The sequence below is a fragment of the Ascaphus truei genome, chromosome 14, assembly GCF_040206685.1.
Source record: "Ascaphus truei isolate aAscTru1 chromosome 14, aAscTru1.hap1, whole genome shotgun sequence".
Classification (NCBI taxonomy): domain Eukaryota; kingdom Metazoa; phylum Chordata; class Amphibia; order Anura; family Ascaphidae; genus Ascaphus; species Ascaphus truei.
This window is the reverse complement of record NC_134496.1, coordinates 4,005,069-4,022,525: the sequence shown is the minus strand read 5'-3', so window position 1 is coordinate 4,022,525 and position 17,457 is coordinate 4,005,069. Positions and strand designations below refer to the sequence as shown.

Genomic DNA, 17,457 nt, shown 5'->3' with positions numbered 1-17,457 from the left:
AACCCCTGAACAAGCAGTTAACATTGAGGCGAAAGACATAGGGGTTTTGACCCTCTGAGGACACTGTACCAGCCAGGCTGACTCCACCTTGTGACTCCGTATTGAGTGCGCATGAGGACGCGGAAGTTGCCGTACTGGCAACAAGGAGTGGAGCGGGACTGCCGCTGCAATGAGGAGTGGAGCGAGACAGCTGCTGCTGCAACGAGGAGTGGAGCGAGACAGCTGCTGCTGCAACGAGGAGTGGAGCGAGACAGCTGCTGCTGCAATGAGGAGTGGAGCGAGACAGCTGCTGCTGCTGCAACGAGGAGTGGAGCGAGACAGCTGCTGCTGCTGCAACGAGGAGTGGAGCGAGACAACTGCTGCTGCAACGAGGAGTGGAGCGAGACTGTTGCTGCTGCTGCAACGAGGAGTGGAGCGAGACTGCTGCTGATGCTGCTGCAATGAGGAGTGGAGCGAGACAGCTGCTGCTGCAACGAGGAGTGGAGCGAGACAACTGCTGCTGCAACGAGGAGTGGAGCGAGAATGCTGCTGCAACGAGGAGTGGAGCGAGACTGCTGCTGCAATGAGGAGTGGAGCGAGACTGCTGCTGCTGCAATGAGGAGTGGAGCGAGACTGCTGCTGCTGCTGCAACGAGGAGTGGAGTGAGACTGCTGCTGCTGCAACGAGGAGTGGAGCGAGACTGCTGCAACAAGGAGTGGAGCGAGACTGCTGCTGCAACGAGGAGTGGAGCGAGACTGCTGCTGCTGCAACGAGGAGTGGAGCGAGACTGCTGCTGCTGCAACGAGGAGTGGAGCGAGACTGCTGCTGCTGCAACGAGGAGTGGAGCGAGACTGCTGCTGCTGCAACGAGGAGTGGAGCGAGACTGCTGCTGCTGCAACGAGGAGTGGAGCGAGACTGCTGCTGCTGCAACGAGGAGTGGAGCGAGACTGCTGCTGCTGCAACGAGGAGTGGAGCGAGACTGCTGCTGCTGCAACGAGGAGTGGAGCGAGACTGCTGCTGCAACGAGGAGTGGAGCGAGACTGCTGCTGCTGCAACGAGGAGTGGAGCGAGACTGCTGCTGCTGCAACGAGGAGTGGAGCGAGACTGCTGCTGCTGCAACGAGGAGTGGAGCGAGACTGCTGCTGCTGCAACGAGGAGTGGAGCGAGACTGCTGCTGCAACGAGGAGTGGAGCGAGACTGCTGCTGCAACGAGGAGTGGAGCGAGACTGCTGCTGCTGCAACGAGGAGTGGAGCGAGACTGCTGCTGCTGCAACGAGGAGTGGAGCGAGACTGCGGCGAAGAGTGGAACGAGACCGTGAACGAGGAGTTCTGCAACAAGGAGTGGAGCGAGACTGCTGCAGCAATGAGGAGTGGAGCAAGACTGCCGCTGGTACTCACGCTGTGTTTCCTGGACTGTCCAGAGTGGTATAAGTGTACCCTTAACCCACTCACTGCGCCTGATAGACAGAGAGTGAGAGTTGATTCCCTACCCTCCTGGTTCTGTCTTTTTTATAAAACGATGTTATGCCATGTTCTCCCTATGCTTTCTTTTTGAGATCTCCAGCTTGCAGTTCCACTGGCCATCATTGTCTACTGGACATGGTTACCAGGCATTTAATATCTGGCCGCGACTGCTACATTTCCTTATTGAGCCCTGCACTTTGATTGTTTATTCACTCATTTGCACCTTGTTCACTGATTCCCATGTGTTCTGAGTCTAACTGATGCCACATTTTGCTCACATTTTCTGGCACAGCAGCACACTGCTTGGTAGACAACTCCTGCAGTTTATAAATTGTCTGATCGAGTATAGTCTGGTATACTAAGCGACTTGAAATGCTGTTGCTGTCCTTTGTGTGTAGCAGGGAGAATACTGCCTAGTGTCATAGGAGTAACACAAATAGCCAGAGCTGGCACAAATATAAATCTCCCACATTAAGCAATAACAGTGTAGGTACATATAAAGGAGTAATAGCAGGAAGAAAGGGCTCTCACTTTGGAATCCTTGTTATTCCTAATCAGCCCTGGAGGTCCTGTGGTGTGCAGGCCGCTGGATGTAAATGTAGAGAAAGTGTTAAAGAAAAACTGAGCACTACCAGGAGTAAAAAAAAAAGACCCAGAGGGGGCTCAAATATAAAGGCAGCTTTATTGGATCATACAAGACCCCATGCGAGAAGGAACAACGCGTTTCGCGCATGTTGAGCTCATGGTGACACCATGATGAAGCACAACATGCGTGAAACGCGTTGTGTGTTGATCCATCTCGCATGAGGTATTTTATGATCCAATAAAGTTTCTTTAATATTTAAGCCCCCTCTGGATCTCTTTTTTTACTTTACCACTTTGACTACATACTACACCTGACCTGGCGTGTACCTCCTCATCCATACGCCTTTCCTAATCTCTCCCTAAAAGTTTTCCACCAGCTCTAACCAGTCCTTTCCTTAGGGCTTTCGACAGCTGGCATGGGCAAGCACTGAGTGCCCTCCCACAAGGCTAAATAAAAGGCTGACCAGTCACACTGTGCCACCCTGTAACATTGCCACACAGCAGTGGAAGCTGGCACTGCAGAAACTCCTCCCCTGCCTCCAGATGTGATCTTCTTGAGTATTTGAAATTCCTATCCCCTATTCATATAGTGTTACTTCCTTAAATGTGCCCAATGTAAGAGCAGTGCAGAAACCATGGCGTCTCACAGGTTAACCCACAGTGGAATTTTCTGGTCATACTGTACACTCTAGGTTAAAATGGGGGGAAAAGTCAGTTTAAAAAAAATGCAGCATATGTAGGGAATATTATTGTTATAGCGGATTTGTAAAAGCACCAACATATTCTGTTGCAGGGTGCAGAGGCACATATAGGACACGGGGTGCAGAGGTATGTACAGTATATGACAAACAGAATGACATGCCAAAGAAGGACAATAGGCACAAACAGATATAAACGGTTACGAGGTCCCTGCTCATGAGAGCTTACAATCTAGAGGGATACCACCAAGAAATGTGAGTTCTCTGATAAATCTAGTGTTTGATTAAAGAAGTGGTCAGGCGGCCAGAAGTCCAGCCTGTCGCCTCTGACCTTGAGTAAAATTACTTTTTGGGAAGTTTGGGGTTATTATCTCCCTTGTATCACTGTATGATTGTACTATATATTGTGTGACAGAAGAGGCAGCAATGCCACCACATATTAATGGGAAAGGCCATCAGCTGCCGACCCCTCTGTAAGGGTTAAATTCCCTATTCCTGATTTCAGGACACAGACATTACTCATGTTAGAAAAAAAGTTACAGCACAAAACAGAGAAAACAGAACACGTCATAGTGTAGTAAATCCAAGAAAAGTGTTACCCAGAAGTCAGTCATGTTTTGAACTAGTCACAAACATGGGTGTGTACAAAGCATATCACACTGCAATCAGATTCCCTCGTTGTGTGGGGTAGCTTGCCGATGTCACAGTCCGTATACTCGGCCATCTGTACAGTGACAGGAACACTGGCCGGGCTGCACAGCTTCCAGTGACAAGCTGGTCCCTCACAGCAGATTTTGGCTGCAACAGGAACGCTGACTAAGAGGAACATCCCAACTAGTTTCAAGAACCTTGTTGTCTTCCTCATGTTAATAATAATAATAATAGCGTGTTCTTGTATAGCGCTGCTAGTTATACGTAGCGCTTTACAGAGACATTTTGCAGGCACAGTCCCTGCCCCGTGGAGCTTACAATCTATTTTTTTTGGTGCCTGAGGCACAGGGAGATAAAGTGACTTGCCCAAGGTCACAAGGAGCCGACACCGGGAATTGAACCAGGCTCCCCTGCTTCAAACTCTCAGTGCCACTCAGTGTCTTTTACTCACTGAGCCACTCCCTATTGATATATTGAGTACATTGTGTGGATATCCTGAACACATTGTTGTCTTGCATCATTGTTTGGTTTTGGGAGGAGGTTGGCCACCAGCGGAGAGGACTCGCATTCCACAGCCAGACTATTGTGCTCCCTCCACTCTGGATCCTCCCCTTTGGGCTGCACGTAGGAGTGGCATAGCCACCCTCCTCCTCCCCCCCACTTGTGATTGGTCCATCATGGCCGCTCAGCTCCCTCCGAATTTGTCGGGGAGTTAAAAGGGACACTCCAGATTGGTGCAGGAGCGCACTCTGTGTTTTTGGATGGGAACCGGGACCTAAACAAATGCTAGCCCCAGTGATACTTCCAGAGAATCTTGGGTTGAGTTTCGGTGACTGGAGACCATGGTGGATTGTACCAGATACTGTGGTGAGGTCTCAATGCCCTGGAACTTTGTGGACTATTTCGAGGCAACACGCTGCAGCTATTGGAGGTCCCCATCTCAGCCTTCTGGACACCCCATGATCTGGACTACCTGTGTGCCCAGGATCAGCTAGCTTCAGCGGCATCATGCATCTTCGTGAGACAGGGTCACTGTACATTTTTCACCTTTAATTTTATCGGTGGTATGCTTATTACTGTTAACCTTTCTAATAAATTTCTTTGTGTACCTAAGATCCCTGAGAGTGTGGCACCTTCACGCGTTCCGCGACATAGCGTTAATTTATTTGTCCTAGTTTGCATCTGAGAGACTTTAGTGCATAACTTCCTCTTGAGCTGGAAGAGGTAACAGCTTTTTTGGACTTCCATATACACAGTTCTACATATATTAGGGCAGTTTGAGAATGGCTAAAATGGTAAAATTCAATACAATAATATCTATGCTCTTTTATTGTCTTGTCTATGGAATTCTGCAACCCTCACTCCAAATACAAGCTGCTAAGTAATGATGCTGCAGGCACCATGTGTAGCAAGTCCACCTTGGCTGGATGTGGGCTGACTTACCTGCCTTTGAAGAACGCAATATAAATGGGGGTGGAATAGTAATTCACAAACTGGAAGAGGAAGACTTTGAAAGTTAAAGCATCTTCATAGGCCGTCTGTGTGCGATGCATCTCTGGGGGAGAGAGAGGGAGAGAGACAGAGGTAAAAGAAAGATGGACCACTTAACCCACAGGAAATGCCATTGAGTCACACGGAGGGGACTCTGCAAGACACAGAAGGGAGGAGGTTGAAGATGCAGTATGGAAGGGATTAATAGAACAATGCCTGGAGACAAATAATAGGAGGGAACGGGAGTAATCGTGATGCTCTGCAAACACCGTAGGGCAGTTGTAATTGAGCATGGAAGGATTCACGAAGCAATGTTCTACAGAAAAAAGCTTAATGGATCAATGCTTTGAAGACATCAGTGTGGAAATAGTGTTAAGCAGCAAGGGTCCACAACGCTGTGCCCGCCAAGCCTTTTGAGGGTATCTGCCAGGGGGAGAGCTGGGGCAACTGTTCTTCCCCCTTCTGCAGCGGGCCCGGCATCCGGTGTCAGCCCCACCCTCGCGTCGGAAGTTGGGCTGTTGTGTGTGTGTGGCTATGTTAATGGTGGGGGGAGTGGGGTTATTATGTGAATGGTGGGATGGAGGCGTTATGTGAATGGTGGGTGTGTGGGGTGGGGTGTATTGGGGAGGGGTTTGCTGCAGACAGCTGCAGTGTGCCTCTCGTGCTGGAGGCCTCCCCCAAGGTAAGTGTATTTTGTGTATGTGTCTGTGTGATAATTGGTTGGTGCCCATCACTCTCCTTAACTCTCAATTGTACCCTTGGCACAAAAAGGTTGGGGATACCTACTCTCCAATCACAATGCAGGCGGGATTAAAGAACCAATCGTGTCCACCATGGAAGAAACTCATTGATCAATGCTCAGCTGAGCATAGAAGAGGTTAATGAAGTAATAAAAGTAATAAAGAGTAGTTAATCTGTAGACACATCATTAGAGTGCTTAGTAGAGTCATGTTCTGTAATCACAATGACTACGTAATGGAGGGATTGGTGGAGCTATGGCCGGTGTATTATCACTCACCCCAGCGTGTTAGCAACAGAGCCAGAGATATGTAAACCTTGGATAGGACGAGTATGCAGCACAAATTCACCACGGAGCCTGTGATGCTGGCGATACGACGGGCCTGTGGGGACATTCAGAGCGATAGAATATGTACATGCAACAGACACTACCAGCATCATATACTAGAGATGGTCATGTGACCTTGTGGTCAAGTTTTGCCACTACATATTTTTTATTTTCCAGAATTTAATAATAATAAAAAAATACTAATGACTGCGTAATCTGGTGCTGTTTGAATCTTTTTTTAAGTATTTACATAATTTACCATAAAAATTATTACAATACCAATAATGTGTTGATGAATATAAGTGATAATAAATGAATATTGTGAGTCATTATAGGTGGAATCAGCAACAAGGGACACTCCAGTTTTATGGATTTCAGTTCATCGTACTCCTCTTGATCGTCATTGCTGCCAGCATTGTCATGGTGTCATGGTCTAATGAAGGCTCATCTCCACTGGAATGAACCGAAAAATGTCCTTTTCAGTATTAATAAAACATGGTGCAGCTCATTTTGATGAATACCAGCTTCTCGATATTTATGGCAGTGTCCTCCTGTGATCATCACTTACAAAGCTGATTACTAATTACAAAATGTATTATTAGCCCTAAAATTAGCACCATACAGAAAAGGCAATAAAATTGATTAATATTATTAATAATGAAACTAAAAATTCTAATGGATTAAAGTCTCATGTAAAGTCAGAATGCCAAAAAAGCACTTTCAAAGTGATGCTAGGTGGAACTGGAGTCGCAGCTGCCTCATACTGTATAGGATGAACGGAATCCAGGCAGAAATCTATCAAACAGATAACAGAAGCGCATGCTCGATTGCGTAATTCAATTTAATAAAATCATTAAAGGAAGTCTACATTAAAATCGCACTCACAAACAGAAGTAGAAAAAATATCGCATTGGATAATCTGTTCAAAGGTATAAAGGTTAGCTGGCAATGCTCGAGATGAGTTTCCAGGGAGCACAATGGAGTTAACCACAGTACTAGTTCCAGCGTCTGTCATGGCCCTCCTTGAGGCCAGCCCAGATCAAATTGAAGTTGAGGGACAGCAAGGGATGGGCATCGCAAAGGCACTGGAAGGGAACACTGAATCAGGATCTCAAGTAGGCAGTTTCCTTCTCCGTGTAGTTAGGGAAGGGACTTGGCAAGACCTGATGTGGCTCAGAGTGTCCAAATAGGACTGTCCTAATGCGTTTCGACACACGGCAACTTAATCAGGGGTAGGTCCTTGTGGGTGTCGGTCATCCTGGGAACTCATCTCAAGCATTGCCAGCTGATCTTTACCTGTGATCAGGTTATCCAATGCGATTGTTTCTACCTAAAGTACGTTTGTAAGTACGATTGTAATGTAGCCTTCCTTTAATGTTGTATTAAATTGAATTATGCTAGGGAGCATGCACGTCTCTTCTCTGTTTTATATAGATCGATAGGATTGGTAGAATTGGGACAGATTGGGAGACTTTGCAGAATGTTAACATTTCTACATTAATGAATTCTTCAAGAAGAATCCAAATAGAAAATGGACATGGAATGTGACACAATGGAGCCAGGAATTAAATGGACTATATCCCAACTAAAAATAAATGATTGAAGACTGCAGATTCCTTAACTGTTTAGACAAAGGGAATGTTACTGATAACATTTGAATGCGAAGTTGGAAAGAAGAAAACTGAGTAAAAAGAAAAAACATCAACAACTTCAAGAGCAGCAGATAATTTCAACTATCACTGAAAAATCACTTAAGCGGGCTCAAAATGCGTGGGGACACGAACGATTACGAAGAACTTTTGAAGGCTGTAGTTGAAAGAGCAGAATAAATTGGAGGAATCTCTAACAAAAATAAAGGATGAGAAAATAGCTTTTGAGACAAAACAATTAATGAGGAAACAACAAATGAAGGCACACAGTTCTGCATATTCAATTCTTATTCTTGCAAGACGATCGGCAAGCGTAGAATGGAAGATGTAGGAAAATGTAACCGTGATATGGTGAGGAAGACTACCGACGATAAAAAAAGCTCCAAGGCGAATCAGCGACTTATGGCTGGAAATAAGCAAATCCTTGCACTCAAACAGGGCGATGGATCAACAATAAAGGACCATGCACTTATCATAAGGAGAGTGGAGGACTTCCAAGTGAAATTAGATGCGTACACAGATAACACAGGGTATGATCTAGCAGAGGATAAATTGATAAGAGGCCACCAATGATGTACCATGCGTTCTTCCAAAAGAAGTTGCAAAATGAGGAATGAGAAGCCTCCTGAAAATGGAATTAAAACTGATATCTTCAAAGAAGCTGGGTAAGAAGTATAAAAAAATCCTTGCAAAACTCATTACCTGCTGCATGAAGAAAAGGAAAACTCCAGAGCAATGAAGTAATGGCATACTGTAGTTATCTTCATCCATAAGAAAGGAGACAAAGACCTCAAGAACTACAGACCAAATCAGCCTACTTCCAATCACTTACAAGACTTTTACAAAGATACTCACCAATCGCAGGCAGTAGACCCTGGATTTTGCCCAGCCTAGAGAACATGCAGGATTTCACAGTGGATACAACACAATGGATCACATCCAAGTCATACAAGTGATTTCCCAAAGTAATGAATACAATCTACCACTTGGTTTAGGATTAGTAAATGACAAAAAAGCACTTTATTCTGTTTACACGTCCGCAGACTAGGATGAACTAAGAACACAATGTTGAAGCATACATTGATATAAAGAACATTTACGAGAATGCCAAATCCACCATTATATTACATAAAAATACAAGCAAGATCAGTAAGGGAGTGCAACAGGGAGACACCGTGTCTCCAAAGCGTTACACCGCAACACTTGAGGAATTGTTCAAGACATTAGATTGGGAAGAAAAAGGAATCAAAGTCAACAGTGTATATTTGAGTCACCTACGATTTGCAGATTACATTGTTATTTTTTCCACAAGTCCAGAAGAACACCAGCAACAAATTGGAGAACTCTGATGCGAGCAAGAATGTGACTTCTGTAAGAATATCAACAAGACCAAAGTGATGTTCAAATAATGTGTCAAGTCTGCGAAGATTGAAATAAATGGAATAGAACTTTTGCAAATGGAGAAGGCATCAAAACTGGGTCATGTTTGCATAATGGGGGATTTTAATTATCCAGACATAGACTGGGGCAATGAGATTAGCGTTACAACAAAAGGAAACAGGTTTTTGGGGGGTGCTTAAAGACAATTATATGACCCAACTTGAGGAACCAACCAGGAGAGGGGCAGTTCTGGATTTGGTCATATCAAACAATGTAGAAGTAATAACAAATATTCAAGTCCTGGAACATTTGGGTAACAGTGATCATAACATGGTCTCATTTGAAATAAATGATCAAAAAACAGATTACTTGGGTTCAACAAAGACCTTCAACTTTAGAAAGGCAGATTTTAATAAACTGAGGTCTAATCTAGTAGTAATACAATGGGATGATGTTTTTGCAGGGAAAATGTAGAAGATAAATAGGCAGTCTTTAAAACATTGTTAGAAAAGCACCCTTATCAGTGTATACCCTTGGGTAATAAGTATAAAAGAAATAAGTCAAAACCAATGTGGCTAAATAAACAGGTAGGGGAGGAAATGGACAAGAAGAGGAAGGCGTTTAGATTCTTTAAATCAGAAGGGACAGAGACATCGTATCAGAATTATAAGGAATGTAACAAAAAATGCAAAAGGGCAATCAAATTAGCAAAAATGGATAATGAAAAAAGGATTGCAATAGAAAGTAAGGTCAACCCAAAAAAATTCTTTAAGTACCTTAATAACAAAAAAATGAGAAAAGAAAATATAGGATCCTTTCAGTGTGAGATGGGTAGGCAGATTATTGGAGATAAGGAAAAAGCTGAGGTATTAAACAAATTCTTTGCCTCTGTGTTTACCAGGGAAGAATCAAGTTCAATTGTAGTGCCGCAGGAGGAAGCCACAACCTCCATATTAATGAACAATTGGTTAACTGAGGGGGGGGGAAGGGGAGGGGGGGGAAGGGAAGGGAGGGGGGGAAGGGGAGGGAGGGGGGAAGGGGAGGGAGGGTGGGAGGGGAGGGAGGGGGGGGAAGGGGAGTGTGGAGGGAAGGGGAGGGAGGGAAGGGGAGGGAGGGGGCGAAGGGGAGGGAGAGGGGGATGGGGAGGGAGGGGGGTGAAGGGGAGGGTTGGAAGGGGGGGAAGGGGAGGGAGGGAAGGGAGGGGGGGAAGGGGTGGGAGGGAGGGAAGGGGAGGGAGGCGGGGAAGGGGTGGGAGGGGGGGAAGGGGAGGGGGAGGGGGGGGGAAGGGGAGGGAGGGGGGAGGGGAGGGAGGGAGGGGAAGGGGAAGGAGAGGGGGAAGGGGAGGGAGGGGGGCAAAGGGGAGGGGGGGAGGGGAAGGGGAGGGAGGGGGGAAGGGAGGGGGGGAAGGAGAGGGGGAAGGGGAGGGAGGGGGCAAAGGGGAGGGAGGGAGGGGGGGCAAAGGAAGGGGAGGGAGGGGGGCAAAGGAAGGGGAGGGGGGGCAAAGGAAGGGGAGGGGGGGCAAAGGAAGGGGAGGGAGGAGGGGGCAAAGGAAGGGGAGGGAGGAGGGGGCAAAGGAAGGGGAGGGAGGAGGGGGCAAAGGAAAGGGAGGGAGGAGGGGGCAAAGGAAGGGGAGGGAGGAGGGGGCAAAGGAAGGGGAGGGAGGGGGGCAAAGGAAGGGGAGGGAGAGGGGCAAAGGAAGGGGAGGGAGGGGGGAAAAGGAAGGGGAGGGAGGGGGGCAAAGGAAGGGGAGGAAGGGGGGCAAAGGAAGGGGAGGAAGGGGGGGCAAAGGAAGGGGAGGGAGGGGGGGGCAAAAGAAGGGGAGGGAGGGGGGGCAAAGGAAGGGGGGAAGGGGTGGGAGGGGGGGAAGGGGAGGGGAGGGGAGGGCGGGGGAAGGGGAGGGAGGGGGCAAAGGGGAGGGAGGGAGGGGGGGCAAAGGAAGGGGAGGGAGGGGGGGCAAAGGAAGGGGAGGGAGGGGGGGCAAAGGAAGGGGATGGAGGGGGGCAAAGGAAGGGGAGGGAGGAGGGGGCAAAGGAAGGGGAGGGAGGGGGGCAAAGGAAGGGGAGGGAGGGGGGGCAAAGGAAGGGGAAGGAGGGGGGGCAAAGGAAGGGGAAGGAGGGGGGGCAAAGGAAGGGGAGGGAGGGGGGGCAAATGAAGGGGAGGGAGGGGGGGCAAAGGAAGGGGAGGGAGGGGCGGCAAAGGAAGGGGAGGGAGGGGCGGCAAAGGAAGGGGAGGGAGGGGCGGCAAAGGAAGGGGAGGGAGGGGGGGCAAATGAAGGGGAGGGAGGGGGGGCAAAGGAAGGGAAGGGAGGGGGGGCAAAGGAAGGGGAGGGAGGGGGGGCAAAGGAAGGCGAGGGAGGGGGGGCAAAGGAAGGGGAGGGGAGGCAGGGGGAGGCAAAGGGCAGGGATGGGGGGCAGGGGGGGCAAAGGGCAGGGGGGACAAAGGGCAGGGAGGGGGGGGGCAAATGGCAGGGAGGGGGAGGGACTCAGGGACCCATTCCCCTGCGTTTCCTCAGTTTGCACCCGACCGCGCTCCTCCTCCACCTCGGGCGGTTTCCGTGACCCCCGGCGAGGCTGAGACGCTCCGGTGAGGAGGTGCTGTGCCCTTCACGGCAGGGGCGGAGAGAGCCGGAGGAGCGCTCTCTGGGAAGGGAGCGGCCTGTGTGAGGTGAGAGCCACATAGAGCGTGCTCTGTGTGTATGGGTGTGGGGGGATGACGACTGGTGTGTGAGAGGGTGAGAGCAGAAGGGAGGTGGGAGCGGCCTGTGGGAGGTGAGAGCGCTGTGTGTGGGAGGTGAGAGGGCCGGGTGTGTGAGGTAAGAGCGCCGGGTATGGGAGGTGAGAGGGCCGTGTGTGGGTGGTGAGAGGGCCGGGTGTGGGAGGTGAGAGGGCCGGGTGTGGGAGGTGAGAGCGCCGGGTGGGAGGTGAGAGCGCCGGGTGTGGGAGGTGAGAGGGCCGGGTGTGGGAGGTGAGAGCGCCGGGTGTGGGAGGTGAGAGGGCCGTGTGTGGGTGGTGAGAGGGCCGGGTGTGGGAGGTGAGAGGGCCGGGTGTGGGAGGTGAGAGGGCCGTGTCTGGGTGGTGAGAGGGCCGGGTGTGGGAGGAGAGAGGGCCGTGTGTGGGAGGTGAGAGGACCGTGTGTGGGAGGTGAGAGCGCCGGGTGTGGGAGGTGAGAGCGCCGGGTGTGGGAGGTGAGAGGGCCGGGTGTGGGAGGTGAGAGGGCAGGGTGTGGGAGGTGAGAGGGCCGTGTGTGGGTGGTGAGAGGGCCGGATGTGGGAGGTGAGAGGGCCAGGTGTGGGAGGTGAGAGCGCCGGGTGTGGGAGGTGAGAGGGCCGTGTGTGGGTGGTGAGAGGGCCGTGTGTGGGAGGTGAGAGGGCCGTGTGTGGGAGGTGAGAGGGCCGTGTGTGTGAGGTGAGAGCGCCGGGTGTGGGAGGTGAGAGCGCCGGGTGTGGGAGGTGAGAGGGCCGGGTGTGGGAGGTCAGAGGGCCGGGTGTGGGAGGTGAGAGGGCCGGGTGTGGGAGGTGAGAGGGCCGGGTGTGGGAGGTGAGAGGGCCGGGTGTGGGAGGTGAGAGGGCCGGGTGTGGGAGGTGAGAGGGCCGGGTGTGGGAGGTGAGAGCGCCGGGTAAGGGAGCGGCCTGTGCGAGGTGAGGGGGTGTGTGTGACCTTTGGCCCGTCACTCCGCCTCAGGCCAATGAGAGGTGTGCGGGGGCAGGAGGGCCAAGGGAGCCATCTCATTGGCCTGAGGCGGAGTGACGGGCCAAAGGTCCAATGCGATTTCCCCTAGGGACAGAGGGCAGACAGACAGACATACAGTGGTTTCAGAAATATATAGATAGATAGATAGATCTCGCCAAACTAACCTTATTTGTTTTTTTGAGGAGGTAAGTAGGAATTTAGACCAGGGTAATGCAGTTGATGTGGTCTACTTAGATTTTGCAAAGACTTTTGATACGGTTTCACACAAGAGGTTGGTGTACAAAATAAAGAAAATTGGACTCAGTAATAATATATGCACCTGGATTGAAAACTGGTTAAGGGATAGACAACAGAGGGTTGTCATAAATGGAACTTTTTCAGGTTGGGCTAAAGTCATGCGTGGAGTACCTCAGGGATCGGTACTGGGATCCCTGTTTTTTAACTTGTTTATTAATGGCCTTGAGGTTGGGATCGAGAGCAAAGTCTCCATCTTTGCTGATGATACTAAATTGTGGTATGGTAATAGAATCAGAGCATTATGTAATTTCTCTCCAGAAGGATTTGGAGAGACTGGAAACGTGGGCAGGTAAATGGCAGATGAGTTTTAATACAGATAAATGTAAGGTTATGCATTTGGGATGCAAGAATAAAAATGCGACTTACAAATTAAATGGAGATATATTGGGGGAATCCCTGATGGATAAGGATTTAGGAGTGCTTGTAGACGGCAGGCTTAGCAATAGTGCCCAATGTCATGCAGTAGCTGCAAAGGCAAACAAGATCTTATCTTGCATCAAATGGGCAATGGATGGAAGGGAAGTAAACATAATTATGCCCCTTTACAAAGCATTAGTAAGACCACACCTTGAATATGGAGTACAGTTTTGGGCAACAATCCTAAGAAAAGACATTATGGAACTAGAGAGAGTGCAGAGAAGAGCCACCAAATTAATAAAGGGGATGGACATTCTAACTTATGAGGAGAGACTAGCTAAATTAGATTTATTTACATTAGAAAAGAGGCATCTAAGAGGGGATATGATAACTATATACAAATATATTCGGGGACAATACAAGGAGCTTTCAAAAGAACTATTCATCTCACGGGCAGTACAAAGGACTCGGGGGCATCCCTTAAGGTTGGAGGAAAGGAAATTTCACCAGCAACAAAGAAAATGGTTCTTTACAGTAAGGGCAGTTAAAATGTGGAATTCATTACCCATGGTGACTGTGATGGCAGATACAATAGATTTGTTCAAAAAAAGGTTGGACTTCTTTTTAGATGGGAAAGGTATACAGGGATATACCAAATAAGTATACATGGGAAGGATGTTGATCCAGGGATTAATCCGATTGCCAATTCTTGGAGTCAGGAAGGAATTAATTTTTCCCCTTAATGGTTTTTTTTGTTTGCCTTCCCCTGGATCAATAAGTAAGTACGGATATAGGATAAAGTATCTGTCTAAATTTAGCATAGGTTGAACTTGATGGACCTACGTCTTTTTTCAACCTCATCTACTATGTGACTATGTAACTATAAGAAGTTAATGACTATGTCTACCTTGGCCAGCAAATAACAGTGGACAGGGGAATGAAATCGATTGGAGAATGAAGATATGATAGTGCGCATTTGCAAGGAACAAGACAATATTTCAAGGAAACCTTCCCCTGTGGTATGTACAGTATGCATGTATGCATGTAAAAAGATAACTTGTGAGCACATTCACATGTCTTAGACAGGTCTGCAACTCTGCCTTTCACCATTATCACCTAGCATACAGTTCTTCCACTGCAGCAAGGGATTCTGGGAAATGACATGCAAATGAGCACACACCTTTTGTCTGAAATCCATTTTTACATGGAACCCATATAAGCTAATTGTAACAGGGGACCTATCCCTGTTCACAAAGGTGCCTCTAATCCAGCAGTGTGGTGGTTAACTAGCACCACCTGCCTGATTACAGGTAGTAGAAAAAGCCTGCCTTTGAGACAGGAAGTAACTCCTCCCTAGCTCTGACTGAGAGCTGACCTTTGGAGAGACAGAGCAGAGGTTCTTGAGTCCCAGGAGAGACTGACCAAAAGAAACCCAGATCTCTGGAGCTGGCTGGTCTTGAGCTCTGCACAGCAGAGCTGAATTCAAGACACAGGGAAAACTACTACACCTGAAGCTGAACCAGGAAATGAGATTGTCCCTCCAAGAAACAGATAAGACTTTTATTCTTGAGAGACTGCTTATATCTGCTTATTTCATGTTATATGTTTTGGGGCTGCGAGAACTGCTTGACTAAGGGAGATGTGAATTATTGCATAGTGTTTCACTAGAAATACTCCCAAGTGAATGGAAGCTTTGTTCCCCCCCCCTGTGTTTGGATAATTTCCTGATGAAAAGGAATAGGCACAATAAAGCCTATTATAATTTCACATTATAAAGCCTCCTAATTGTGTACCTCTGTGAACGTCCGTCCACACTAATATTCGCTCTTAACACAGCTTTTAAGCCCAGCATGGGATTCAGATGCAAAGTCAGAGAAACCACTCACAGACATGTTTCAACCTTAATGGGTCTCATCAGTGTGAAGTTGGTTGTACTGACTTTGAAATTTTCAAGGCCGTAGGGTTTACCACACATTTTAAGTTGATATCATGTGACCTGTGCTGATTATAATGAAGCTACTGTACAAAAAGGAAATCAGACAGTTGTCCATAGTACAAAAAGATACAGTGGGGTACACTACTGGTATATTTACATTTATTTGAGCTGCTCTATGTACACCCAGAATTCGGTAACACTGACATTAACACTCAGCAGCTAGCACATTGTAACCGGGAGACGGGAGACTTACAGATGAGACGAGACTCTCGTTGCCGGATTTGGCAACAAGCAGACAGATGATGACACGGTACAGAATGATCGAAATCAGGAACATGAAGACCACAGCAATCTGAAAGAGAGCAAAGCATGCTGGGAAAACACACCGTACAATGTGCGGCCCGCAGGGAAGGGTTACTGAAGCCATTCTTTGCCGGGAATGCTAAATAAAAGTGTTTCATGGAGCTGCCGATCTCCTGGGAACTTTCAATGGAAGGGAGGTTATCCCTTTGCAATGAGTTGCAGGTTCCCCTGGCAGTGAACAAGTTAACGTAATGCTGTTCTGCGTGGCATGTTAAATGGGAGGTATTAATATAGCAGAATTCTAAAGGTCTTTGTATGATTGTGTGCATTGCGATGCTCTGCAGATCTGCAGGAGATACGTGTGGTGGCGCGATGCTCTGCAGATCTGCAGGAGATATGTGTGGTGGCGCGGTGCTCTGCAGATCTGCAGGAGATATGCGTGGTGGCGCGGTGCTCTACAGATCTGCAGGAGATATGTGTGGTGGCGCGGTGCTCTGCAGATCTGCAGGAGATATGCGTGGTGGCGCGGTGCTCTGCAGATCTGCAGGAGATATGCGTGGTGGCGCGGTGCTCTGCAGATCTGCAGGAGATATGCGTGGTGGTGCGGTGCTCTGCAGATCTGCAGGAGATATGTGTGGTGGCGCGGTGCTCTGCAGATCTGCAGGAGATATGCGTGGTGGCGCGATGCTCTGCAGATCTGCAGGAGATATGCGTGGTGGTGCGGTGCTCTGCAGATTTGCAGGAGATATGCGTGGTGGTGCGGTGATCTGCAGATTTGCAGGAGATATGCGTGGTGGCGCGGTGCTCTGCAGGAGATACGCGTGGTGGCGCGATGATCTGCAGGAGATATGCGTGGTGGCGCGATGCTCTGCAGATCTGCAGGAGATACGTGTGGTGGTGCGATGCTCTGCAGATCTGCAGGAGATATGCGTGGTGGCGCGATGCTCTGCAGATCTGCAGGAGATACGCGTGGTGGCGCGGTGCTCTGCAAGGCTTTACAAGGTAAATGAAAGAAATTGTAGCACACCAAAGTAAAACGTGAATATAATATGTGGACTTGTCCAATATTAGTAAACCCTTCACGTTATATTTGATGTATGCATACAAATTCAATGTATGAATTGTGAAATAGAAATCACAAAAAACAGAAGAAAGCGGAGACAAAAAGCGCTATATAAAATTATTATTATTATTAGACCAATCCGAATTCTTCCCTTAGAAATTGGGATGGTAGGTTTGAAATCAATGGTAGTCTGTAGCTCCTCAAAAAAAATGGCTTCACATCGAAATTCCACAAAAATAAAGACGAAAGAGCACACAAGACCTCAGGATATAATATACAGTATATTAAAAATGTAGCAAATAAGGGATGCATGTCATGTACCAAAAATCTGTAAAAATCAATGGAAAGGCGCTTTCCACAAGGGGACTAGAGACTCTGCCTCTCTTGCAATGACTGGCGAGGCCTCATGTTCCCACGACCCAGGGACGGGAATCCGCCCCGACGGTGAAGATCCAGATCAGCTGTAAGATACATCTGGGGCCTACCGAGACTTGCACAGATGTTTCCGGTGTCTGTGACTCCGGTCGTGAGGGGTCTAATCACCAGACATGTCTTCAAGCCACAGACACTGAAAATTGGTGAGGGTCAGATAGACGGCAGGACTTGTCTAGAGGCTCGCTTTGCAGTTTCTGGTGCCCACCACGCCGTTTGCGGAGGAATCACCAACCAGGCAATTGGTTGTGGGAATGTGAGGGCTTGACAGTCATTCCAAAAGAGAGATTCTCTGGTCCCCTTGTGGAAAGCTCATTTCCATTGATTTTTATTGGTTTTATGTACGTGTCATTCCTCCTTTTACATGCTCAATTTTGAATACATATTCTATATTCTATCTTGAGAAGTTGTGCGCTC

General features: G+C 48.4%; 1 protein-coding gene across 2 annotated transcripts in view; it reads right to left on the bottom strand.

Annotated features, from left to right (window-relative positions):
• The window catches only part of ANO7 (anoctamin 7), a 291,143-nt gene that overhangs the window by 68,223 nt on the left and 205,463 nt on the right, over window positions 1-17,457 (bottom strand). For both annotated transcript variants that reach the window (XM_075569552.1, XM_075569553.1), the window contains 3 exons: window positions 15,496-15,594; window positions 5,887-5,989; window positions 4,821-4,932 (listed from right to left, as the gene is read on the bottom strand). In XM_075569552.1, coding sequence (XP_075425667.1) covers window positions 4,821-4,932; window positions 5,887-5,989; window positions 15,496-15,594 — 314 coding nt within the window. The remainder of the gene's footprint in view (window positions 1-4,820; window positions 4,933-5,886; window positions 5,990-15,495; window positions 15,595-17,457) is intronic.